The sequence below is a fragment of the Leuresthes tenuis genome, unplaced genomic scaffold (assembly GCF_036924035.1).
Source record: "Leuresthes tenuis unplaced genomic scaffold, fLeuTen1.0.hap1 SCAF_19, whole genome shotgun sequence".
Classification (NCBI taxonomy): Eukaryota; Metazoa; Chordata; class Actinopteri; order Atheriniformes; family Atherinopsidae; genus Leuresthes; species Leuresthes tenuis.
Window position 1 is genome coordinate 18,546,575 of NW_027325373.1, and position 26,797 is coordinate 18,573,371.

General features: G+C 38.2%; 1 protein-coding gene across 2 annotated transcripts in view; it reads left to right on the top strand.

Annotated features, from left to right (window-relative positions):
• Nucleotides 1-588: 588 nt before the first annotated feature.
• Nucleotides 589-26,797, top strand: part of LOC140277283 (synaptic vesicle glycoprotein 2C-like) — a 53,278-nt gene continuing 27,069 nt past the window's right edge. The window contains exons 1-2 of one of the 2 annotated variants that reach the window (XM_072372249.1): nt 589-747; nt 15,166-16,070. In XM_072372249.1, the coding sequence (XP_072228350.1) occupies nt 15,464-16,070 (607 nt within the window). In that variant the 5' untranslated portion in view covers nt 589-747; nt 15,166-15,463. Of the gene's footprint in view, nt 748-1,179; nt 1,609-15,165; nt 16,071-26,797 lie in introns of those variants that run through there. The other variant, XM_072372250.1, reaches the window with a different exon arrangement.

The window sequence follows — 26,797 nt, forward strand, 5'->3', positions numbered from 1 at the left end:
ATTAAAAATATGAGACCTCCTTGCAAACACATTTAAAGGTTAAATGTGCATGTTCCAACCTACTGAAAAGCAGAACCCTCCTTACAGATGTTTTTCGAGCTGCTAAAATGACATAATCGAAGTGTGTTCAAACAGTTTTGAAGTGTTTGTAACATGGCAAGAGACTGTCCTCTATCAGTCCACACACGTATCAGGGTTTAAGGATATGTTTAATTACGGAGGAGCTCAACTTTTCTTTTGTAGGAGTAAGAAATAAAAACCGGATGGGCATTTGACTTGCATGTGTACACAGAGATATGCTGAAAGTATATTACCCCATTGGTTTTCAGATTAAGTTCCATCCAGTTAACTTCGTGTTTAGGGTCACGTTTCAGCCCCCTCCTCTTGCTGTTTTTATACGTCCAACAGTCTGTGATCTGCATCGCTGTGCCCTCGTCAGAGACGAGACTACTGTATTAAACGGAAATACTCACCCTTGTCCGTAGGATGCAGCCCTGCTATTGATCTTAGTTTGTCTAGTACTCCTGCTCCCTCCCTCCCTCCCTCCACACTCAACGCTTCCCACCTCCCCTCAGCCTCACTCGGGTTTTCTTGTACTGCAGCAGAAAATCCGCTGCATCGAAGACAAGAAAGAAGAAATCTCGGTGCGATGCAAACTACCTCTGTGGCTGGGAAGGGGAGGAAAACAGGGAACTGACACTTCAGGCTCACCAAGCTCGGTGGGATGCAGCTAGTTCCCTGTAAATTGTAAGTATGTCCTTTTTTTTCCCTATTAAAACTTCATATTTCTCCGCACTACGTTTTGGCGTAGATCACACATTTGTCCATCATTTAATGTGCAAAAAACAAACAATGCGAGACTCACCGACTGATTAAAGACGCTGCTTTTAGCAGTGGCCATAAAATGATGTATAAACGGTCGGTGCGCATGATTGACGGGAAAGTTTGGGAACTTTCCAACTTGTTCAGCAATTCACATCACAAATGATTGACCAAAATAGCACGTAGTCCTCATATTTATTCATAGCTTATTTTGAGCCTGGCATATGATACATTTGCATTTCATCCTGAATGTTTTTTTTTTAAAGAAATGCGGCAAAAACAGGGGAGGGTTGAATGCACAGTTCAGCGATTTTGTGACTTTTCCGATGATTTTTGAGCAGCCTCTTTGCGTGTGTGTGTGTGTGTGTGACGCAGAAATGAGTTTGTACACGCACTGCGAGGCAACCCCGAGCTTCCCCATCCTCCAGGCACACATGCGGTCAGGGTGAATCTGCAGTAAGCTGCGCAGAGTGAGAACAGATCCATCTATTAGTCAGGAGCCAGTGCTCGATGCAGTGTGAGGATAGTCATCTTACTGTACAGCGTACTGTGACGCCGCCACGCAGGGATGATTGATTCCCAGGCAACAGGACAGCCCGAAATCTAATTATGGGACACGACTTGCGCCAAAAGACTCCGCGTTGATTGATGTTCCTTCCTGTACGTGGTCTGTTCTGTTCTCACCATGTGGCGCCGCTGAGTAGAGGCTGCAGTGTAAACGGAGGAAATGGAACAAAGGCGAGGAAAGTGACACGACTTTGCATACAGCTTTCCAAAACTTCCCAGGTAACAATTCTGGAAAAAAAACTGACCAGGTGTAGGCTTCAGGGCACTTCTCTGATTGGATAAGCGTTCCATTTGAACAGATATTTATCAAGTCTGTTAATTAGTGTTTGCCTTTGGCTTACATGTATCATTGTTTGGTTTTGCTCAGCAGATTACCAGATATAATGAATATGCTCTACCATTCCTCTTTTGTGTGTTATCCTCATGTCATCTATATTTGAGCAAACAAGAGTCTGCACCACATGTCATGATGACATCCAGGGCAGAAAGTCAGGATGCAGTCTGTCCGCAGAGACAATAACCAGTTCATTACTGAAACTGCTTAAAAAAATACTGCACCGAAAAGATTTCATAACCCTCTTTACCGTGTAGGTTTTGTGAAGGATCTTTAATTCTTAAATGTGTTTGGTGGTTAAATGCAAAGTGAAAAATGAAGGCCTACTCAGATGTTTGGAAAATACACTGTGCTATCTTGTTGGGAGTCTAATGAGACATTGCTTACCACTTTCATGTGTGATGCAGCAGGAAGCCATTAGTTTACAAGTATGATTTCACAGAAACATTTGAGGTGACCACAGTCTCTTTGAAAACAAGGGTGTAGCACTAAGATCCCTGTGACTGGGTGTTAGTGTAGAACGTTTTCCCAATGCGCTTGCATGGCAAAGATAAGGTGTATGGTATTCAGTTGGTTGTCATTTGCAGTTTATGCCATTAGATGTCACCAATATCATCATGGTCACACATAATGTTGTAAGATTATGTGATTACACTGCAGAGACAGTGCAAAAGGAAAGTTGGTTAGATGCAGTGGATACTTAGTCCCTGGTTAAGGTCTGTTAAAGACAAACGACTCTGAATTTATGTTGACCGGACTTTCACCAGCAAACCAGGGTTGTGGGGTCTGTTTAAAACCGCTATTTGTTTAAAAAGTTATTGTTCAGATTTTTTGTTTTGTCTATCTTTTGTTTAGGGCAGCAAAACTACATGTACTCTGTTCAGCAGAAGGTCTTTTTTTTTTCCTGTGAGGCTGCGCAACCTTACCAAGAAAATTACCGGCTGGAATTACTGTGTTCACAGATCTGACAGATATTTCTGTTAGAAACAGGCAGCACAAAGAAAAATTAAATCTATTCTAGTGAAAAATGTGTTTCTTTTTCTGACTAAATTTGTTTAATAGAATTTGAGTTATGAGAAGGCAAAAGATGAAAGGTAACAAAGAGCTGGGAATTACTTGTGAGTCTACGTTGACCATTTAGGATAAATAAAGACAGACCTATTGTAAATTAGTGTAGATTACAAGTTTATTTTGGTTTAGGGGTCCTGATGTATTTTCATAAGATCTTCTACTTTTCCCTCTGTGTTTAGTTAGCATTTGTCTTGTTTCCAAGTGCTGCATTTCAATCAGGTTGATTTATTTCTTGATTTTTAAAAAAAATAGGCTCTTCTTTTGCACCTTGAATTCTTGAATTCCCATTGTAATTTGTAAAACTTGCGTACTTTTTGATTCCAGCTTTTCCTCCCGCTCATCTTTTGCACTCACCTGCTTCATATCAGTCATTACTGCAGTCTGTATATACGGGGTCCGGTCAAAGCAAAGAAAACACCGCCTGCCTCCTGTTATCTTCTCCTGAGCTCATTCCCTTTAACTTGATGGAAAAATGTCAAAGGGTTGAGAGGACCACACTTAGCTGTGATGTGGGTCTGATGCAGTCAAAGCACAGTGGTTCAATAGATATTTGACAGAAAGTGCTTTAGATACTTTGTCTAATGCCATTTTATCGCATTGTTACATGAACATTATCTAATACATCATCCATCCATTTTCTACACCCACTTAATCTAATTTGAGGTCAAGGGGGCAGGGGGGGGTGGAGCCTATCCCAGCTGTTGTTGGGAAAGAGGCATGGTGCACCCTGGACTGGTCATCAGCCATCACAACACAGAGAGAAACAACCACACTCAGTCCATCAGTTTAGATTCACTAATGAAACTACATGTTTTTTGGTGCTGGACGGAAGCTGAAGTACCCAGAGAGAATGTACACACACATGGTGGAGAACATGACTCCACACAGAAAAGCCCCAGCTAGGATTTGAACTAACAGTACTAACCACCCCTCATAAATATCATGTGAGAGATAATGTAATATATTACTTTATTATCAAGATTCCAAATTAAAAAAATAGTGTTTGTCCCTGGCTGTCCACTCACACTCGTGTCCTCATATTCATCCACATGATTCCCAATTAATACAAGTGGAATGAAAATAATTGAGCATTGCTTTGAAAGTTGCTGACACAACGAACTGTGGGAGAGAATTGTGTCCTCTCTTTCATAAAGGGTGCTCCAGTGTTTCCTCTACTAAAGGACATAGGAAAGGAAGCACTAAGGCTCCTTTCCTTTGCATTCAGAGAATTTGAACACCTAAAGATGGATGCAGCTTAGGGTCTTCTGTTTAATTTAATTCAGTTAGGAAACAGTTGTTTTTTCCTTCCTAAGGAAAAAGAAAGGATTTGATCATACTTATGTATAGCCTAATGCCCTGTTTTTCTGTCTTTATTTTGGATTCTTGTTTTTGTCGACTTTGCGTCCTTGTTGTGCCTTGAGTTTTGTTTTTGTAAGTTATTGGAGTCTTTTCCTTCTAATTTTTGCGGCCTCCTAAATTCTGCCTGTATTTGGGTCCTCACTTCTACCACATATCATGTCTGTGTTTTAGAATTCACTTTAGTGTTGGCGTGAACTCAGGGACGTTAGTGAGTAGGTTTTGTTATCTTAAGTATGAAAAAGCTAATTTGGTATGGTACTATTTGTACCGTACTCTACATAATAATGGCGTTAATTCTACATCACAACAGGTGGCATACAAGTAAATAAGAATATTTTCCAAAAAGCCAAAGTATTTGTTTATGTTTAAAAAGTAAATCACCGAATGTTAAAATATAAAGCTTTGTGCAATAGAGTTTCCATTGAATCAGAAGCTCAGCATCTACACGGGGAAGCCCCAGCAGCTGGCAAAGTTCCAGCAGTCAGTAAGCCCTCAGTCGTTATTATATGCAAGCAATCAGGCAGCAATGTGTGTATTTTTCTGCATGTGCACATACAAAGATCTGGAGGAGATCCCATATTGCTGTGGTGTTTGGTAGTTCCCTCTGCATCGGTGCCTCTGTTAACATGAATTTATATTTTTCTGCCCTTCATTAATGCTCAGTGCATCTTTCAGCTGATGTTTAATGTAGTATGTATTCATGACTTTCAATCTAGAGCTCCCCGCTTCTGCTTCACTGGCAGTCAAAATGCAACGGTCTCAGGTGGACGCATCTTTGGTTGTTGATCCTCTGGCTTCTTACTGTGAAAACAAAGCATGAATCTAATGTTTGAAAATGTTTAGTTTCAAGTGTTGGGGATTCTGAAGAGCTTTTCTCATCAAATAAATCTATTTGAGTTTTATATCTAGTCTTTAGTTTTTTGCAAAAAAAAAAAGATGTGCTATAAAGATTGAATCTACAGCTTCTAGACTTTACTTCAGTAAAGTTAGACTACAGCTTCAGTGTCAGTCTAGTGTCAGTGTAGGTATTTACAGGGATCTTGTAGCATTGATTGAATTCAGTGTTCAGAACTATGTTCAACAGTGTTATATTGCTATTAGAAGGAGTCCTTTATTCCTACTAAGGGAACGGGTACACACTGGTTCTGTACAAGGTATCCTGTATTTTTATGCTGTAATTTATCCTTTATTAGATATGTAGGATGAAACCATTTGGTTGCGTTTTGGAACTTTACCAGTAGATGCCACTAAATCTTGCACAAGCCTTTAAAAACTCTTTACATGTTGAGGACAAAATGTAGTCTATAATGAAGTTCATCATCATTGTAATGACAAATATGACTCAGCACTGTATTAGTTGTGTTGTAGGGCAACTGTACTTATTTGCCATTGGTTTGACCAGCACACAATGGGTCTCAGTTTTGATTGCTAAAAACATCCAAGTCAAGGGCTTAATTTAATAAAAGCAGTTTTTACTTAGACATGCCTGGCAAATAAAAGAGCATCCTGAAAGCATATATTCTGTTTGAGACTGCATTCTCTTTTGCAGTTTTAACAAAAGTGATCAGCAGTAAGTTTTAGTGAGTGTCATTTTTATTTTTTGCCTCGAAAAACAAAATCAAAGACACCACCAAAGCAAGAGAAACCAAGAGCTTAACTCCAAGCAAACAACATAAACCTGACAAGCAAGCAGCAACAATGCGCTGGCAAAGAACAATGTAACCGGAGGAACATCTAATCACCTGGGAGGGGTGATTAGATGAACGCATGCAGGTGGGTGATGAGTAACATGGATCAGATGTTAACTAACTGATCAAGGGACAAGACAAATATTGCTGTGGACATCTGTGGACAATGGCAGGAAACAGAGAAACTCAAACTCAGCATCAGAACACGATCTAGGACTAAAAGCTCCACAAAGTGAACAAAAAATTAAGTCTAACACAACATGGAAACAGGGCAAATATTAACTAACTAACACAGAAGAAAAAACTGAAGTAAAGAATAGAATAATACCAAGACAAACTTAACTGTGAGATATTAATGGAACATCAATTTGATAAACTAATATACTAAGTTCAAACTGAAAAACAACTAAACCAGTTCTTTTTTGTGCCCACACTCCTCCTCTCGAGCACATCTGAAATAATGGCTCAGAAAACCTGCCCTTGGCTAGGATCAGTATGGTGGACAAAGAAGAGCATCATATTAAAAATAAAACTTGTTGAAGACAGCAAAGCGCCTTTCAGCCTTACAGCCATTGCCTGTAAGAGGACACTACATCTGAATAGGGTGGCAGATGCAATGGAGGGACATCACCATACAAACTCCCAGTTGATTAGTAACATTAAGAAGATTATATTTTTTATCATGAATTTTAAGAAATCTTTGCTTACATGAAAAATGGGTATTTGGAAGCTAAAATGTCCTAATTTTTTAGAAAACAAAAATGCACTTTGTTGCATTTTGTGGGTTACTTGAGTCAACAGTCTTTAGTGAGGGGATTTTGAATATCTGATTTTAACTATATAATTCAGAATGATACCTTCTATAATTTGGGCTATGAATACAAAATGAAAGGAGTAAAATTGGAACATTTTGTGTCCATAGGTAGAGCTGAAGGGGTGATTTCTGGCTTATGATAAAAAAAATCATTGTAAAAAAAAAATATATTTATATATATATTTTTACTTTTAGCTAACAAATATCACGGTTTTTGATAAAACTATAATTGTGTCACCGTGTTTTATTGCTCTCCTCTTTTGCTGATCTGGACTTTGTTTTTGGGTTTTCATTTTGAGATATTTTGAGATATTTTGTATTCTAGAATGTATTTTTTTTTAGGTTCTTAGTGTTCTGTTGACCTTTTTGGGGGAGGAATTTGTTAATTGCTGTTTTATGTTAAAATCAAGGCTCTCTGTGCTCTATAGTTTCTCTATTTGCAGACCTTTTTCTAGTTAAGTTCTAAAGTTAACTGCTGTTAACTTTGCTTTGTTGTTTCACAACTGGTCTCTATTGATTGTCATCACATGTTTGCCATTACTTCCCTGAGTGTTTATTCATCCTTGTTTCCTTTCTTCATGGCAAGATGCTGATTCTTATCACCCATTCTTTCTCTGTGGATATTTTTTCTTGTTTGTTTGTTTTGTTCTCTTTTAAATTTTTTATGCCTGCTTTATTTATATTGGAATTTCTGTTATTTGACTCCCTCCTTTTGCAGTGCCTTCCTTTATTTTATGCAATCTTTATTAAAAGACTTTAGTTTTTTATATACTTGTGTGCATTTGGCAAATTGTATATTTGTACACGCAGAGTAGGAATTATCTGATTAAATACTTTAACTTTAAAGATAATCTCCATGTTACAATGTCATTGTTACTTCTTGGATTCTTTTTTTCTTCCACTTCTTTGAAATATGATATATTATTGGAGCAAAATAGCTCAAAATCTCAAAAATCAAAAACATTTGTTTCGTCTGCAGTGTTTTGTTGCACTAATAATGGAGTGTTGCTTCAGGTATTTATGAGAAAACTAAATGGAATGGAAGAAGTCCAGCTTGAATTCCACATTTGTGAAATGTAAGGCTTTTATCAAACTGCTGCACGATACTTTAGAATTCTCTGACACAAGATTTACCACTATTGAAACTACTAGTACTTTTGATGTGACATAAACTGTAGGCATTTGTGAACATTTACGCATATCTAAGCATGTACCACATGCCTCAATATTGTTAAGGCCTCAAAAGGAAGGAAATGTTGTTTAATCATAGGAAATTAGTGAAAAGAAATTAAAGAAAAGTAAGAGTGCAGCTTCAGAAAGTCTGATTCTCTTGAAAGGTGTTTCATTCTGCTATTGTCAAGCCTCTACTTTAAAATTGCCAGCTCTGGTCAATGAAAATCAAGGACAAATACTCATGTTCTTTTAGTAGACAGCACTTCTTTGTTTAGCCAGGTTTAAGCCTAAGCAGGTCTACAGACAGATAACTTACACACACCGATGAATGCATCAGCGGCAGCGTGGATTCAGTGTCTTAACTACCTTGACATGTGAATGGGGAAAGTCAAGGACTGAACCACCAAACTTCTGATTGGCAGATGGCTGCTCTGCCCTTTGAGCCACAGCTCATATAGAGGTGTTTACGCCTTTTAGATCTTTTGTGTTATTTCTATGAAATGCTACTTGTGTAGCATCTGCAGAGCTTTGAGTGTAGCTTCATTCACATGATGCGCATGAACAAATGTTCACTGCAACCATCTGTGGGCACCCCAGAATGCCTGCAGGGCTCTGCACACCCCACTTGAATTTACATATTGTCAACCATTATGTTGCATGCAGTTGCATGCAGGATCTTATCAGAGTTGCATGTTTTGTGTTGCTCCCTCCAAACTTCAGCAGCAAAGACATTGTTTTTTTTTTTAATTTTTGCTCAGAATAATGTTCTTATCCTGCAGAACATGATTTTTTCATTCCAAGGTCCCAGAGCATGCACCTGCAGTGTGCATGCACATGTTTGTGCGTCCGTTGTATGCGTATTTCTGGGCGTGCATTTGGGAGTGATTAATGAGCAGAGCTTGATGGCGTCAGCGGGCCATGACAGCACAACCGCAAGGAAATCATTTCTCCTTTCTGTAGACTGCTGATTCAGAGCTTACAGGAATTGTGCTGATTGCTCAAATCATATCATAAGGGTGCTGTTATGATAACCCAAATCACTGCAACACAGCTGAATAAGCAAGAGAGTTACCATCAGAGAGGAAATGAAAGCGGACATTAACAATATCAGCTTGGCTGTTTATGGTGGGAAAGGCTACGATTGGGGAATGAAGATGAGGGGACTTCTCATGGGAAAATACTCAGTGTGTTGATGAGGACATTTGGACTAGACTTTCAAGAATTATCTCCATAGCTCCTACTGCATTAAAACATTTGGAAATGTCAACAATAATGGCTATTTACATAAGGAGAAGAACCAATGACCTGTCATGAGTAATAAAATGTCAACAAGGCATATCTTTCATATTCTGCACTGCCATCAAGACAATGACTTTGAAATTCTTAGTACACTTGGATTGGATTGGAGAGAAATGAAAGGAGGGGAGAAAGAAGGAGTAAATAAAAAGGAAGAGAGGAGAGACTAACGGTTATAAAGAAAAGAAAGATCAGGGATTAAACACAGATCTTGCTGCCTGTAATGCTTATTCTACCTCCATTATTGCAGATCAGTGTGTTGATTTGTCGTATTCTTTTTACCCATTCAGAGCATAACATGAGGTTTATTAGAGTTTTGCCTTTGTTCTCTTACATCAAATACCCAATCAAAGGAGATGTTTGGCTTAAAATGAGATTTGGGAACTTTGCAGTGATGAATTTGTGCATATATTCAGAAAACAGTTTGTTTGAGTCATGCGCCTTTTTAAAAACAGTTCAGCAATACAAAAGCACAGAATCTAAACATTTTTATAGATAACCAGTATAGCTGGGAATGGATAGCAAACTAATTGTTTGTATATTTAAGGTTGTCCACCATATTCTGTTTTTGTTAAGCCGGATATTTCAACAAGTGGTAATGTCACAGGTTTATCTGTGCCTGAAAAAAAGGATCTTTTTAATGTCTCAAAATGTCTGTCCTCCTGTGAAATTAAAGAAAAAAAAAAGAAAGTAAGAAAAGAAAAGAAAATCAATGAACGAGTAGAACAAAGATCAGAAACCCAGGTAGGAAAACAGGTTGGCATCACATGGATTGAAAACAGGTGAACTGAGAAATTACAAGGAAAAGACGAGACTATTAAAACTAAGGCTAATGAGACAAAAGGGAAAATAATCAAACTGCCGAAAAGAAGGAGCAGACCACAGGGACAGAACACTCATTAACTAGAACCAAATAAACTAAGCTTACACAGTGACACCACTTTTGAGTAGACAATTAGATAATATTTGGAGAAGGCTGGGTTCACATAGTGGTAAGAAATTTCGATGGGTGCCAATGCAGCTACTGCCTGTTGGAGATCCCAGCTAAAAGATGACAGAAGATATAGGCAACTATGATTTGTACTACACTTAGAGGAGTAGCCTCTACATCCAATCATTTGTTAGGGAGAAGGCAAACAAAGTCTAACACAAGTCAGTACAGTAAGCATTCTTAGTTTTCAAAACACAATGGTTTTGACAGTATCTGTACCTCAAATTGTGTAGCCGCAGCAGCTTAGCCTCTTGCTATATAGCTGCATTTGTCCACAGCGCAAAAATACAATAAAAGTGTCACGATAAAAACTAAAACAATTTCTCATGTCACCTGTGTTGTTGTACAGGACAGAGGAAAGTCAAGACTTTTAAAAGCAAATGAAGAAACTATTGGAGCCTTTAACATGTTAGCATTTTATAATTTTTTTTAGCGTTTATTATTTATTTATTTATTATATTATTATTTATTGCCACATTTTCTGTTGTAAACCCACGCAGCTATAGGAAGTCAGTGCAGGTTAAATTCCTCAATGTTACTGTTTGCATTAATGCTGGTGCTGCCTAATGTTTAGAGAAACATTCCAAAAGAAACATTTGGTGGCAGTTTTTTCTCTGTGATCCTTTTTTGCAACAACATGTTGCTACGATTAAGGAGACATTGCTTTGTGGGGCACAAAAACTGCAATGGAAGTGACTGTTCATGGTACATAGTGTAGATGTTCATATAGATCCACCACAGAACTGACAGATGGGCAGGACAGAGACAAATCTGATTTATAAATCTGTCTGCTACTTCAGTACCATGGACAGAGGCATGTGTGTTTGTGTGAACTCAGTGCAGTGAAGCTGCTGATATTTTACAGCCACGATTACGACTGTAGATTTGAACTTTTATGAAGCTCAGCCAGATTAACACCAACATACCCCTCTGAACAATCCCCTACACATTTTCTACCACTTTGAAATTAAGAGTGATAATGGTGGGTTGACAAGGTTGTTACCATTTCCTTTACTCTCCTCTCAAATCAGTCACTACATGAAATATTTTGTGAGACATTCTGAGAAATTAATTAATCTAAAGTGAGATGACATGTGCAGCTCCTGCATAGAACAGGTAAATAGATTTTTAGTTTATCTTGGGATACTTAATGAAAGTAATAGGAAACAGCTGATATGTCCCTCCATAAAGTTTAAAGATACATCAACCAATATCTCTTTAGACAAAAATTTTTTCTTTGTGTACACAAACACAAATGTAAAAGTAACTCGGGAGTTGTGTGCTAACACACTGACTCATTGCTGAGAGATTAATAAAAGTAATTTACAAAAATGATCTAAAAAACTTCATAAAATGTTTCACGCCTGACCTAAAGTCACTCATTTTACTTTTGTGCATGTATATGAAGTGCAAACTTCAAAGTGTAATTGTCCTAAAACTATAGAATACACACACTTTTCTCTGTGGCTTGGTGCAGAGATGCTTTCATGGCCTCGGGGAGTTTGTGTCTCATCATCTGGCCGTGCACAAAGTAAGTTAGGACACTTTTCTTACTTCATTTGGCTGCTGCATTGCACCAAAATCTCCTGGGCTGCTTTATGTCACTTCGGAGCCCCTGGTGCTTAAATGTTCAGGTGATGGATCCCAACTGATGTTTTATATAATCCCACTGAGCAAAGGTGAGCAGAAACTCCATACATCACCCTGACATGGTCTATTGCGGCACTTAACACAGACTTAACACCTCAGTATGTGCATTCTACCCCAAGGACTGCTGGTATAAATAGAAAAGCATGTTAAGATAGATTGTCTTCCTCTATTTGACTGTCTTGTATCACCTTACCACTACTGAAAGCGATACACTATACAGAATATTGAGGTATTTCTATTTCTGTCAGTCAGTGTATGGGAATCTTCTCACAGATTATATCACCATTTGAGGTTATCTGCTACTTGTGTGAGTGAAGTTGATCAGTAGCTACCAGCCACTGCTGTTCATCTTGATTTTTAAACATAAATGTTGAATCTTTGATAGTGGAAAATTTGACATTAGCTAAAATCTATACATACCAGCCTCTTCTTGTCATATTTCTAGCTATGAAAACCCTTCTTTAATTTATTTTTGCGACTACAGTATAGGTGTATTCACCCTGACCTCTGTAATTGCACTGTCAGTATGAAAGCAGGACAGAGGGGCTTTGGAGATAAATACAAGAGCCTGAAAGCTTCTTCTACAGTAGTATATCAGCATGGTGATCGCTGGTTGTTCAGACGGCTCAGCCTCGTGTGTTGACAGGTCTTCTGAGAGGCCATGCCAGTGTCATGGTAGAAAAAGCCCCAAGGGGAATCACTCATATGGCTTGACATATATTCCAAGACAAGAAACATAAACCAGAAATGAATCGACTATGACAGAATCCATGCATTTCCAAATGCACTATAAAAACGAATAAATTATGTCAGGTATGAGTAATATTTTAACTTTATCCAGCTTCATTTGATTTGACATAAATGTGCACTGCATGGAGAAAAAACAAAGTCTGATTTAGTATGTATAATACGAGCCTCAAAACTGGAATGTACAACATTTTGCAACAGAAGCAATAGTGCTCCAAGGAAATATAGTAATGATATTATAAACTATGAGTTCTAGCATTGCAATGTTAAAGAAGCAAGGGTAAAATTAAATTTTCAATCAATTAACTTAAAGGAAAATGCACAGAAAGACATTTATTAAATAGTGTCTGACATGGAAATGACAGTATCCAAAAATATAGTTACATTATTTTGGGAAATAATGTTAAAGCAAACTCCAGTTTCAGAAAAGATGAGAAGTTGTGTAAAATGCAACACAAATGTAGTCTGTAATTGGTTAATAAGTACTTTTATCTGTAATTTGTTGATTAGTTTTAGTGAACAGGTACAAGTACAAAGGAAATGATTTCCAGCCTCTTCACTGACTTCGTTGTATTGACAAAAAAAAAAAAGGAACATGAAACGTGATGTCAGCAACACACACAAAAAAGCTGGGAGAAAGCCACTGAACAGCCAGTGTCAGGGTTAATGTATTTGCACTTTCCTTTACATGGTTTTGAATATCATTCGAAGCTGACTCTGATTTAAGGGTTTATGCAAAATAAATCATGTCAATTATTTGTACATGATTTTAAGAATCTAAAAGGGTCATACCTAACCAGTAGTTATTAAAGTGATCATATACTCTAAAATTTGATTGGCCTATGTAAAAGAAAATCCTGAAACAAAGAGTGATCCGATACAGAACCTTTCAAATCATAGAAATATGTCCTCTATGTTGCAGCTACATTTTGAATAGTTTGTTTTTGGGAAGCCCAAGAACAAGACAGCTCTGAAAGTATGAAGAACAGTTTTTAGTATTGCCTAAAATAGTTTCTCATACACGCCAACCCCTCAAATTCCAACCTTTATCACCCTCTAGAAAGATCCAGAAAATCCATGAAATATCCTTGTTATTCATGTATTGCAACAAACTTATCAATGAAGTAACAAATCAAAGATGGCAAACACCTTCATATGCCTGCCACTGAGGATTTTCCTGATTTATGTGATAATAATTAGCTGTGAGTTGACCTGTATGGCTCCTGAAAACAAAGTAATAATGTTGCAAGCTTTCCATTTAGTTTTCTTTAAGTAATTGTTCTATATAGGTTTGAATAAAACCTACTAATACAATCATAATACAGTCAAATCAGATTAATTAAAATCCAAATTGGTCAAATTCATACAATACCAATATAAAAAATAGTTGGCTGTTTAAGGAAACCAAATAACTATGAAATATCCCATAGCATAACTATGGGATGTTTCAGGGTCACCTGAGTCACCCCTAACTATAAGCTTTGTCAAAAAGGAATCTCTACTAATCTTGCAAGTAGAGAGGGTGTCTGCTTCGTGGACCCAAACTGGAAGCTGGTTCTACAAGAGAGTGAATGATGAATAGAAATGAAAGACATGAGGGGTCATCAGTGATGCAAAAGTGCTTAATTTGGTTTTGAAAATAAGTACAGTGATGAAAGCAGTTGCTTTATCCAAAGATGTTTTAACACATGGACCTTTCTGGATGTGAGCCTGAACTTCAGACAACTGATTTCCTGGAAATCTTTCACAGTTTATGTGTAAAACAATTTGAGCCCCCAACATATACTTATAAGTTTACGAGATGATTCATCACAGCCTACAATTAGACCTATTGCCATCATGCCATTAGCAGACTACTGTCATAATGTGTGAACATAAATTAGCTGAGCACAAATAGTCCAAAATACAATAAAGGCTACTCCAAAAATGCTTCAAGGTGTAATTAGATTGAGTTCTTGGATTACAAGCTTTGCTGACAGCAAGCAAACATATCATCACAGAGGTGTACTGCTTATTGGCAGTAAATTCCAATTGTTTAGACACATTATTTCTTTAATTCCTTGCAAAGGTTTAGTTATAAGTATTTTTCTCACTGTATCATTTACTGAAGCTACAGACCTCTGAATAATAATAAAAAAGCTTTGTAATAAATCTTATCTTTGCAGTATAAATGCTAATTTTGTGAATTAACTTATAGCTTAAACTGAATCAGTATTCAATTTATTTAGCTTAAATGAATTTACAGCATGCAAGTGGATATAAAAGATAAGGTTCTATGTATAACTAATTGTCATTTGAAAATGTATTTGCTCTATAGTTTTCAATAGTTTTAGTTATAGATAAAAAATATTATTATTCTTTACAGGACATGGAAAATATCATTTTTATGCTATTTTCAATGTTTGGTCTGAAAGGTCATTGACACTGTACAGTTGGTTTGCAGTAAACTCTTTTCTTTTTCCAATCTTAGCACACCATTTCATGGTTAAATGGAACTTTCTGTCAGTTTCAGTGGGGAGCTTGGCCGTCTCAGTGTCAAAAATGCGCTTTCAGAGTTCTTTTTGGTATGCCAAAAAGAAATACCGTAGTCAGTTATTTGTGACAGACTACTTTTAATCATTCTAAACCTACTTTTCTCTCTCTGTCCCCACAGGTTGATGGTTTCTTCATCTGAGCTCTGACCGACCTGACACTCTTTCCAGTTTTACACCAACTGTCTCAATTTCAAAACTGTCTGGTTACTCCAGTCCAATGGAATTAGACATTATCAATGATCATTAGTTTTAGCTGCTGGCAGCTGGCTGTTTTTTCAGTGCATATCAGCTCCCTTAAATCTTACTGAGTCTTGGATTAGAATATCAGAAGAAATAACAACAGGTCTCACCTGGTGCCATTAAAGTGCAGTAAAGCTGAAGTAAAAGACATTTAGTGCCAACTATCCTTGTGCTGAGATGGATGAAGCGCATAACAACAGGACTTCCTTGGTTAAAGGTGCCAAGGACATCGCCAGGGAAGCCAAGAGGCAAACTGCCAAAAATTTCAACAAAGCTGTTGATCGTGCCTCCGATGAATACTCAACCCATCACAGCTACAACCGCTTCCAGAACGAGGATGAGGATGAGAATAACTACAACAGTTACACTCAGCAAGATGGTCACTATGCTGACAATGCAGCCAATGATGAGGACGGGGCCTCCAGCGATGCAACGGAGGGCCACGATGATGAAGATGAGATCTACGAGGGGGAGTACCAAGGTGTGCCTGCCCATAACGATGGGAAGCTGAGGGACGGTCAGGTGGCTCTGGGCCAGCCGGTCTCTGACAGCCTTAAAAGCCGCAAAGAGCTAGAAAACGAGAGACAGGCAGATGAGGAGGAGCTGGCCCAGCAGTATGAGCTCATCATGCAAGAGTGTGGCCACGGGAGATTCCAGTGGCAGCTGTTTTTTGTACTCGGCCTGGCGCTCATGTCAGATGGCGTGGAAGTGTTCGTGGTGGGATTCGTCCTGCCCAGCGCTGAAACAGACATGTGTGTCCCCAACTCTGGTGCCGGATGGCTCGGTAAGGCTTGGCATTTTATTGGGAAAATTTTTTTTCTTTTCTGATGATAGTAAGTCACTATCATAGACCAGTTTGTATACATGTCCAAATGTAAGAGCTGACCAAGCCATGGTTGTAAACTGTGAGATGAGAATATCCCATGTCTGTTTTCTGTCAGGCAGTGTTCACATGAAATAATGGGAATCACAACCCAGGAATAGTAAGATGTGTAAGTTGTAACCATGGAGATTTTTATCCACCTGTGTAGCTCCCTGCTCCCTCAGATGAACAGGGAATGCACTCCTCAAAAAAGACATTGGAGATTGATCAAATACTGATTGGCTGAAACATACTTCGAAAGGCCGAAAAATATAAATAGCAAAGATGAAGAGGTGAAAAGTTCAGACAAAGCTGCATTGAACAATCTTCATTATTTATATTAACATATAGTTTCACACCATCAAAGAGCAGATCTTTGACTATTTTTGCTTCTTTCTTTTCCACAGTAGAACAAAGCTTAAGCACATAGATGGATGTTTAAAAAGCCCCAACAAAGAAGAAGAATGTTCAAAGCTTTTTTCTAACCATAGGTCATAAATGAGAGCACAATAGAAAAGTAAGGAGCACATTAAGAAATCGTGGTGCAAGAGTGGTCTAAAAAAGTGTAATACTTTTTTGTCACTCGAGCTGTACCCTGGATATCACTGTACTTTGTACTACAATTATACAATCTTAGTGACAATAGTTTACTTTTATGTTCTGGTGAATGTATCCAATGGAAACAGCTGTGCAATGAATTTAGAATCACCAGTTAAGCTAACATGCGTATAGTGGACTCTGTGAAAAAGTCAGAGTATTTGGAGGAAACCCCATGTAGGCTCAGTGAGAACATGCTAAATCCAGACAGAATTTAAGATTAAGATTTAAATCAGGAACCTTCTTCCTGCAAGGCTGCGCTGCAAATGGTCACATTATTACACCAGCAAAGGACACACCCATCTTTACTTACTTTTGAATAACCTTGATGTTGATAAAATGTACACTTATTTACCCTTAGTTGTACTCGATGATTCTGCATTTTTGAAATATACAGAGTAATTTTCTGATAACTGTATAGAAACAAAACCGCTATTTATCTGTGCGAATCACCAGTGGCAAGAAAAGTAGCAAAATGCAGTGATTCTGGTAAACGTTCTGGATAAGTATCAAACTAACAATCTCCTCCATGAAAGTCTCATCATCCCCTACTTCCTAAATTAAAGCTTTTGTAACTTTATGCTTATTAGCGAGACCTTGAAAGTGGATGTTATGGCATAGGAATATTTATGGTGACGTAGAACATGGATGTTCTTGTAACTCAATCTTAAATGACATCTGTGTAAGGAACAGAGGGGGGTAAACTTAGCTGTAGAACTTAACTTCAAATTTGTTAAGTTTGATTGTGAAATTACAAATTTTGTGCCTTGGACCCATGAAACTATTTCAAATTTTGGCAAAAGATCAGGTTGAGAAAAGGGCATCATCTCTATTGCTTTTGATTTGTTTAGCGGAAACCATTCTCTACTCTCACGAGTAGTTTTCATTTTCCTGTTTCATAGTTTAGGGCTGTGCCTGTAAACTGTTTAAGGAATTTAATTAACTAAAAGAAGCAGCCTGGTTTTCATACAGTTAAGGTCTTGAATTTCTAAAATAAAGTTCCTCTTCTTTCTGGAGAAGCACTGGGAAGCATCTGACATTTATCCAGCTTTGCTTCCAGAAGCCATGAATTCTGCTGAAAGTCAGTTTTGAAGGCATGGAGAGGGAATCTGACAGATGCAGATACAGTAGATCAAGGTAATCTAAGATATATGGCACATATATGGACTGATATAAACCTTTGTGTTTGATGGGATTAGTTTTCTTGCTGGAAATGCTGATGATATGTGCTGTTAATGACATGTACTGTTATGCACAGAGAGTGCTGGTGGGTGACACTCAGCCTTAATCTCATTTCTGTGGAAGCTGCCAGCGAGTTGTCATGGCACCAGGTATTTGGATACACGAGTAGGAGGTGTGATGACTCCCACTCTGGGGAAAAGTTGTGTGTCTGTACATTTGAATGTGTGCGATTCATCTCTTTTTTTTTTTCCCTCACACTGATAACAAAAATAGCTGAAAAGCACAAGCCATTTTTTCTCATTATACTGTGTTAAAGTTTTAGTTCAAAACAAACAGTCACTTTTGCTGTTATCACATTGTGACCAATGACAAAAGACAATGCTAACTTTCAGGGAACATGATGGTGTAATATTCACCCTGATTTCTCCCTATTCTGAGTCATCTCTCTGTGGGGGAAGAGGAAAAGAATAGAAACAATGAGTCATTTTACCAACTCGCTTACACACCGCATAAATAAAGGATGTGTGTACATTCTCACTGGTGCAGAATAAACCTAAAACGACAGACTTAATAGGTACCTTTAGCACATATTTTCTGCACAGGTCAGTGACTCTATGAATTGTTATAAATAATAGCAGTAATGAGGAACATAACACCGATCTTCAGTTCAAACTATAATTTGTGACTTAAAGTGTGAGCAATACAGAACTTGTTATGTGATCTACACGACTATGTGGTGTAGTGTACATTTGCAAGGCAGGCGAGCACCGTGCAGCTCTGCCACCACTGGTGTGTGAGAGTGTGTAAGTAGAGAAATGTGAAGCAAAAGTAGTAAAGAGTTTGATTAAACTGAAAAGGTAAAAAAAAAAAAAGCTAAAGTGTATATGGAAAGCTTTTAGACCCAAATTTTCCACAATTTATGTTTCAGACTCAGTTTAAAATGAATTTAATTATTATCTTTGTTTTATTTTCTCATTTTGCATTCACATCAGCAACCAAATCCTTTGTTGGTACACAAATCACAGCCTCAAGTCTTCTGGAGAATGAACCTACAAGCTGGACACATTTTACCTTTAGCCTTTTCTTCAGTGTCATCTCTCCAGAATTGCTCATTTTCACCTATTTTGGATGGGAAGCATTAGTTTATGTCTTCCTACTGAGTTCACATCCAGATTTTTTATGCAGAGTTTTCTCAAAGCTGCTGCTGTATTTCAGAACACCCATTACTTTTTGTGTAATCAACAAGCAAACATACGACACCAATCATATCATCTCGTTGGCATATGTGCAGGTCTTTAAAAATATTTCCACTGGGTATTTCAATGAGTGAAAATTATCCAATGCCTGTTACATCTTGTACCGTGCATGATACATGATAATTAATTCATCTATTAGCAAGTGTTATGAGGATATCTTTCCCTAATCTGCTCCATGTACTATTCTGTTCCTGTTAATTTAATCTAAAAGGTGAGATGGTATCCAGATATCAGATGTTCTGTTTTTTTTCCTTCTCTTGTCTGCCCCCTCTGTTACCCTCACACTGTAATCCCTTTATTACACCATCTTAACGCCTCCCTGTGTCTCATAGTCATGATGGTGATGTGAAGATATGGGCTAGAGTTAATCTCTGCAGTATTGTGCTTCACTGCAGTTTAGCCATGGTAGACTGGCTCACGTACCTCCCCAGAGGAAAAGGGGGAGATGGAGAGTGCTGCTTTCCTATTAAAGCCCCCCCCCCCTTTCCTTTTCTCCTTCACCACATATGGCTTGAATTTGTCTGTGGGTGTTTTGCTGCCTCACTGGCACTGTTTTGAGGGTGTTTGGTGAAATATGTACCTGCTCGGATGAAGCAATGCTGCAGGTGTAGCGGGGAGTGAAGAATGTCTGAATCAGTAACAGTTTTGTGAAACTGATGCTGAGATTTCTAAGGTGAAACAGCTCTGTGTGTTGCAGTTACTTTACACATACGATCACACACGCAACTGACAGGTGACGTTAATCAATGCAATGCAGCGATAAATAGGCTTGGCTGCAGCCCGAAGGTAGCTAATTAAAACCTGTCACCATCTCTCTCAGAACAAAGCACTACCTGCTGATATATTCACACATTTCCTTTCAGAAAGTTTGCAGATCTGGCCATGTTTATTCGCTGGAAGCAGTAAGAGTTGATCATTCATATGACCACTCATGTTTGTAACACATTTGCTGCTCCAGAACTCATTCTTATTAGATAAAGTTACCTCAGTTGAGCACAAAAAAATAAATAAATAGAAATTTGAGGAAGATATTTTTCTTCAGATTTTGCCATCGATATCAAACTTTTCTAATCTTTTCTAACTTTAACATTCACATAAATAAACGATGGAAACCTGACTTCCGCGGCATAATCAAGCCTGTCAAGAGACATAGTCATAGTAGTATAGTATTAAGTCAAGCATAGTATTTCATCCCAGTTTGACCCATCTGCAACACATCACCTGGGAGGGCTGCTAGACGAGTGATCAAACAACTCAGATTTGCTCCTTTTGCTTGGAAATGCAGGAATTCTACTCTGTGCACCTCCCTCTGAATGCTTTGGCCTTCGTCTTATTTCTGAGCACAATGGTAGAAAAGTCCCTAACTATTGCAGACACTGCATTAATCCACCTGTCAGTCTCTTTTTCCGCTTTTGCACCACATATGAAAAAGACAAATAAACTCCATTTGAGGCCACAACTCACGCCCAAACTGGACCAAGACCAATATCTTCTCTGACCAAGAACCAAGAGGTCAGGCCTGGTGCTAATTCTCATCCAACCTATACACAGCTTTTCACTGCAAACCATCTCATTGCAAGCTGGAGGTCACTGCTTGTTGGAGTCAACAGGATTAAATCTTAAACTCACACAGCCAGACACTGCTTGTCCTCGAATTGAAATCCCTTCCATTAAAGTTCAGAGTCTTTTACAAAAGATTGTGGTGCATGACTTGCAATGTTTGACTGCATTGTCACCAAAAGCAGGCTTAAAAGTGAAATCTTAGTTTTGAATGCAAAATAAAACAAAACAAAACACAGATTTTACCAAACTTCACTGTACTTTCAGGCTGTGTTTCGGTTATGCTGTAATCGAGATCAGCTGACTGGAAAAGAAAATCGTACATAAAATGTCTGAAAATCAAGAATCTAAGGACACAGCTCTCTGTAGGATTGTACTAATGCATGTATGAAGAATCCAAGCTCAAAATTAAATGAAGCATTCTATTCAGCGAGATACGTATAAGATACTCATGTATAGCTGGCCAGATGGAATCAGGATAAAGAGGATGTGACTACGTGGGTTTTGACTTTAAAAATCCTTTGGGCTCTGCAAAGACACCTCATCACACCGGAATCTGGTTGGTAGATGGATACAAATGATGCTCTGGGCAGATTTAATCACCCGCTGGAGAACCTTCCTGGTTACCTATCTTCCCAGTTTGTAATGTTTCTTGTGATGCTCTTAACTGCTCCTCTCTAGAAGTTTGCAAAAAGTTTGCATGGAGTTTAGTTATCTTTTAGCCTCCTCGGATGCTTAGTTGTAAGATGATAGAGTTTTTCTTTTTTTCCTGATACTGATTCCCAGGTACCTCAAAGTATTCATCTGCTCCACTATAGCTCCACCGATGAAAAGGGATTTTGTGTCTTTGCCATCCGTTTTTTGGCTTTATTGGATTTGAGCAGAAGATTGTTCTCTTTGCACCACGCTGGAATATAAATTTTTGTCATGATATAAATTGTTTGGAATTTGACCGATAATGATAGTGTTATCTGTTTTATAAACAAAAGTGTTGTCTTTATATCTGGGGATGCGCTTGTGGAGTACAGAAAACCCAAGATGTGACTGCCACTCCAAACTTCCTCGGGTCTGTTTGAATAAGTCAGGTATGCAGGGTGTGTAGAATGTGGTCCTCGAGACCCGATAGCTTAATTTTTAGAGCTGAAATCAACAAAAAGCATTCTGATGAAGGGGCTTTTATTTTCAATCTGTGTGAAGACAGGGTGGAAAGCAACAGAAATAGCATTTTCTGTGGATCTGTTGGCTCTGAAAGCATCCAGACTGGCTGGGTAGTTGTCTACAAAACCAGTTTCTCAGAGCACAGCAGCTATTTAAACTGGACACTGCAGAACTTTAACGTACAGGGATGATAGTGGCTGTAAAGTTGGGAACACACTCCTGTGACACTGATATGTCAAAGAAATTCTGACCTGTTGGTGATGCCACAGGAAAAGTCTGAAGATCACTAAAGTCAAGCCATGAAAATGTTTTTATATTATATTAGATAATTAGTCTGAACCAAAAAGGTGGACCAACTAATAAGTTTACATGTGCAGTTAAGATGAGCTGCAGTTAGTTCAACTGGGCCATTTAATAGGACTTCTCTCCTAATCCCACCTTTCAAAAGAAGGAGGGGATCAATCGATTGACGTACGTCCAAGACCACTACAATAGGTGGTGATGCTCCCTCTTTAAGTAGTATTGCTGCTTGCTTTTTCGCACAACTGTTGTTGTTGTTGTCATTATCTGTGTGGGTTGAGCCGACTTTGAGAAATTCAGTCCAGTACGGTAAAAAAAGACATTTACAAGTACTGTATTTTAAAAGTCCAGTTTTAGTTGGACAAACGGAGTAATTAGATGTTTTCTAATGTCATGTAAACACACAGAGATCTTACTGGTGTTGTTAAAAAGTGTGTTCTTAACAATAATATATCCGTCATTAGCTATGAGTTTTTATGCGCTGATTTGGACTTTGGATTTGTCTTTTGATTTTCAATTTGGTTCTTTACTGATCCTGTCTTGACAGCGCCTTTGGTTTTAGCTTTTCATAAAGTTCTAGTTTCGACACCATCCTGCTCCTTTCCATTCCATCATTTATCCTCATTGAAAAAAAAAATGCAATATAATTTTTCTAAGTATCTGGTTTCTGTTTGTAACATCAAATTGACAAAACAATACAAACACTACATTTAGAATGAACAGGTTTTGTGTAATGTTGCTCTGTTTGAAGGGAAAAAAAAAACAAGCAAAAAAGATAAATGTCAGTTTCCGTTCACTGAGTTACTGCTTCCAGTACTTGCTCTGAAACTGAACACAACATTTCTAACTCATCCTAAGCACTGCGGTCCAGTAATTAAACTTTATATTGTAGTTTATAGATCACTTTGACTCAAGGTGTGAATCAGGTAACAATTTTCCACTGAATTGTTTTCTAATAGAATTATAGGGCACATACTGTGGATGAATACCATGGATGAACTCCTTCACTGAGTCCGTGTTGAAAACAAATCAGCAGGTGTTGATGTAATTAATATCTGAGGACTGTGCTTTGCCCAAAGGGGTTTTCTCCTCCTCCTTCCTTACCACTCCTTGTCTGTCTCATCCCTCACCTACCCATCAATCACATATGTTCCTCTGGGAATTGCTTTATCTGTTGAAGTCCTCAAGTGCTTCCTTAAAGTCCTGAATGTTCCCATTGAGGAAATAAGCGCTCGATTTGACTGAGATGACGGCTGTCTGTCTGCCTGCGCTCTCCTCTCATCCATGCCAGGACACTGCATGGCGGGGAGGAGAGAAAACAGAGCGGAAACTGAAGTGTCATGAGAGAATTACACTTACACATAAGAGCTAATTACTGAGGAAAAACGCAGCATGTGTAGAGACTGCTGAAGACAAGTTGGCTGAAATAATCCCTCTAGTCATGGAGAAAGCTGCACATTGCACCATTCAAAGTAGTACGGACACGGTCTGTTGTTGCTTAAGAAAAAGATTAAGACCACCATTATTCTTTTCTCTTCATGTCAGCGTTAAGTATATATGAACTTACAGGAGCTTGAGCCTCACTGATTTCATGGCTGCTCTTTGGCAGATTTGGCGTGGTTCCGGTGCTCTCTTGACCTCTCATGAGTGTTTTCCATAGCTAAAGCTTTCCTTACTTTGAGCTTCATTCGTTTCTCACTTCTCTCCTTCTATAGAAGCTTCATTTGTATGAGCCAACAGGGATATTGAAGGGAAATTCCCATATTTTTCAATCTTCACTCCCTTTTTCATATTTTTTTGGGGTCCAAATTATGAATAGAAACAATTATTTGGACTTTGGACTCTATCCAGACACAGAGTCAGAATGCTGTAATTGATGATCCTTTAACCTATTAAGACCCAAGGCTTTGGAAACTTTTTTGTTCTCAACCTATAAAGCAACTTGAATCTTGACATAAAATCATTTGAGAAGTTAAGCCATTAGCTTTTGTTATAAATGACTGACTTTGACTTCATGTCTGTTAAGATTTTTTAGAAACTGAAATGTTAAGTGTGCTTAGAAAATGGTAGTGGGACATGTTGCATCATGTGACAGGAACGGTAGCCAGTGAGTCTAAAGCTTTTTGCAGTGCAGATTTTTCTAATCCTAAACATGTATTTCTTAACATCTAAACCTAAGCATGGATATTAATCCTAACCCTGGTTATTTATTCTCAACTCTTACTAACCACAACCGTTAGTTGGGGGAGTGAAGTAGAAAAGTGAACACTATGGTAGTGAAAGACAGGATTTTATCCAGCAATCTTGGCAAGGGTATGGGACATATATCACTATACCACTACCTCAACCCTGGCATTGACATCATCCATCCAGCCATCCATTCAACCATCTATACCTCTCCCGAACAACACTCCCGTGCTCCTCCTGGGAAATCCTGAGGCATTTCCGGGCCAAAAAGCATATATAATCCCTCCGGCATCTTCTAGGTCTTCCCTGGGGCCTCATCGCCAGTTGAACGTGCCAATAAATCTGGAGACATCATCATTTTGCAAACATAAACGTGGAAATTTCATCAGAAGCGTGACAGGAGCTCTATTAGGCAGCAAGATCTTACTCATAAGTTGGAGGACTAAGTGTGCCATCTAGACCCAAGAGGACCGAAGATGGGGCTATGCAGCAGTGTACAGGATGCCCTTCAATAAAAGGTTTTAAGCCAAGATGCTGTTATTTTAAAACCAAGCCTTGGTTTTTACATCTACTCTATATAATGGAAAACCAAACCTGTGAAAATGTGAAGTATTGCCAGTACAAACTAATCTGGATAAATATAGATGCCTGTTTTTTATGTTTTTCCCTGTACCTGTGCTTTTTACTGACCTTTGCTGATTTACATAAAACTCCCTAAGGGTCTGACCTGAGTTTGAACCCTGCAGAAAATGACAAATCCAATCTCAAAAGCATTTATATTGCGTCTCAGATGCATCATCACCTCCATCACCCACCCCCTTTATTACACACACAAACCCAGTGTGAGCGGAGCCATAAAACAAAGACGTTGTTGCTCCCAGATAGCATCTCCTTTTGTACAAGCATTCAAATGTTGCTACATGAATCAGAGGATGTCCCTTTTTTGTGCAGAATGCAGCAGTTTGATATTCGGTTTGATATTCGTAAGTCAGCTGTGGCGTAGCCTGCTCTTCATATCCTGCTGCCTATAGGAGAGCCTCGACTACCGCAGCAGCACTGCAAAGATCCAGTGACTGTCACCTGTAATGAATCACTTGCTCTCAGCATCATGTCTGCGCAGTGTGATAAGACCGTCTACTTTAAGCATATCTGTCCCATCACCACAAACGCAGCGAGGGGGAAAAAAAAGACAATGCTTGCTTTCCTCTGCCAGCTTTCTTTGTGGTGCTTGATGCCTCATCAAGCAATTGCATCTTCACTTCCACATGCATTAGCATTTTTATTAGCACATACAGTCTGAAGTAGACTTGTTTATTGGCTGGACGATTCTCACCCCTGTCCACGACCGCTATTTCTGCTGGGGAGTAGGAAGAGAAACGACCCCACCTTCCTTCGAATAGGAAGCTAAAGGTACAAATTCCCAAAATTAAAAACACAACTGCGAGGTCAACCACTGTGCCATATCATCCTTTTCTGCTCAGAAACATTAATCAGCAGACAGATAATTTAATTTATAGACAATCAAACTGGATTCGTGCCTGAAGAGCTTTAAATTTAATGGGAGGTTAAATATGGGGGCCTACAAGCCTTGGTGTTGTTTTATTTGATATATCAATGACATTTGTGTTCAAAATATTACAGTTTCTTCTGTTTACAGATGGTACAAATTTTTTTTTTAATCTGGCTACTTTAATGATTATTGACTCGATGGTTACGTAAAATGTCTGAAATTTAGAAGTGCTTTAATGAGATTTTATCTTTAAATTTGATGAAAACTAAATCTGGAAAAAAAGGAGCATGATGTACTCACAGTAGTTATAGATGGGGTTACGTCTGACCGGGTATTTAAAGTAACATTCTTAGGGGTTAATCTGGGTCACAAACTCAACTGTAAACCTCATATGTAATTTATATGTAATGTATAATGCAAAAAATGTGTGAAAGCATTGCAGTTTTGAAAAAGGCAAAGAATGTTTTCTAATTCTGTGTCGTACTGTTTACTTATTCTTCCCTTTTTGGGTTTACTGCATAGAGATGCAGGATAGTTCATATACAGTATGACTATCTACTATTTATGTATTACAACTGCTTAGAGTACCAGGTTTCTTTATAAGTTGCAGGCTTTTTTCTGATTATTTTCTGATTCACATTGTTATTCGTAGGACTTATCGGGGATATTAGTGTCATAATATATTTGATATTGACAGTAATCATGATATTGTAATAATTAAATGAAACATTTATGAATATATCATGATTTGATTTATGCCAATGAAATCAAAACAATATTGATGACAAACTGGGATTTTTGTACAGTTTTTACAGTTTCTTTGGCTTTTATTTTGGTTGTAATTCAATGACACAATGAAAATTAGACAAAATCAGTTCTGAAAAAAAAACACGGTGAAT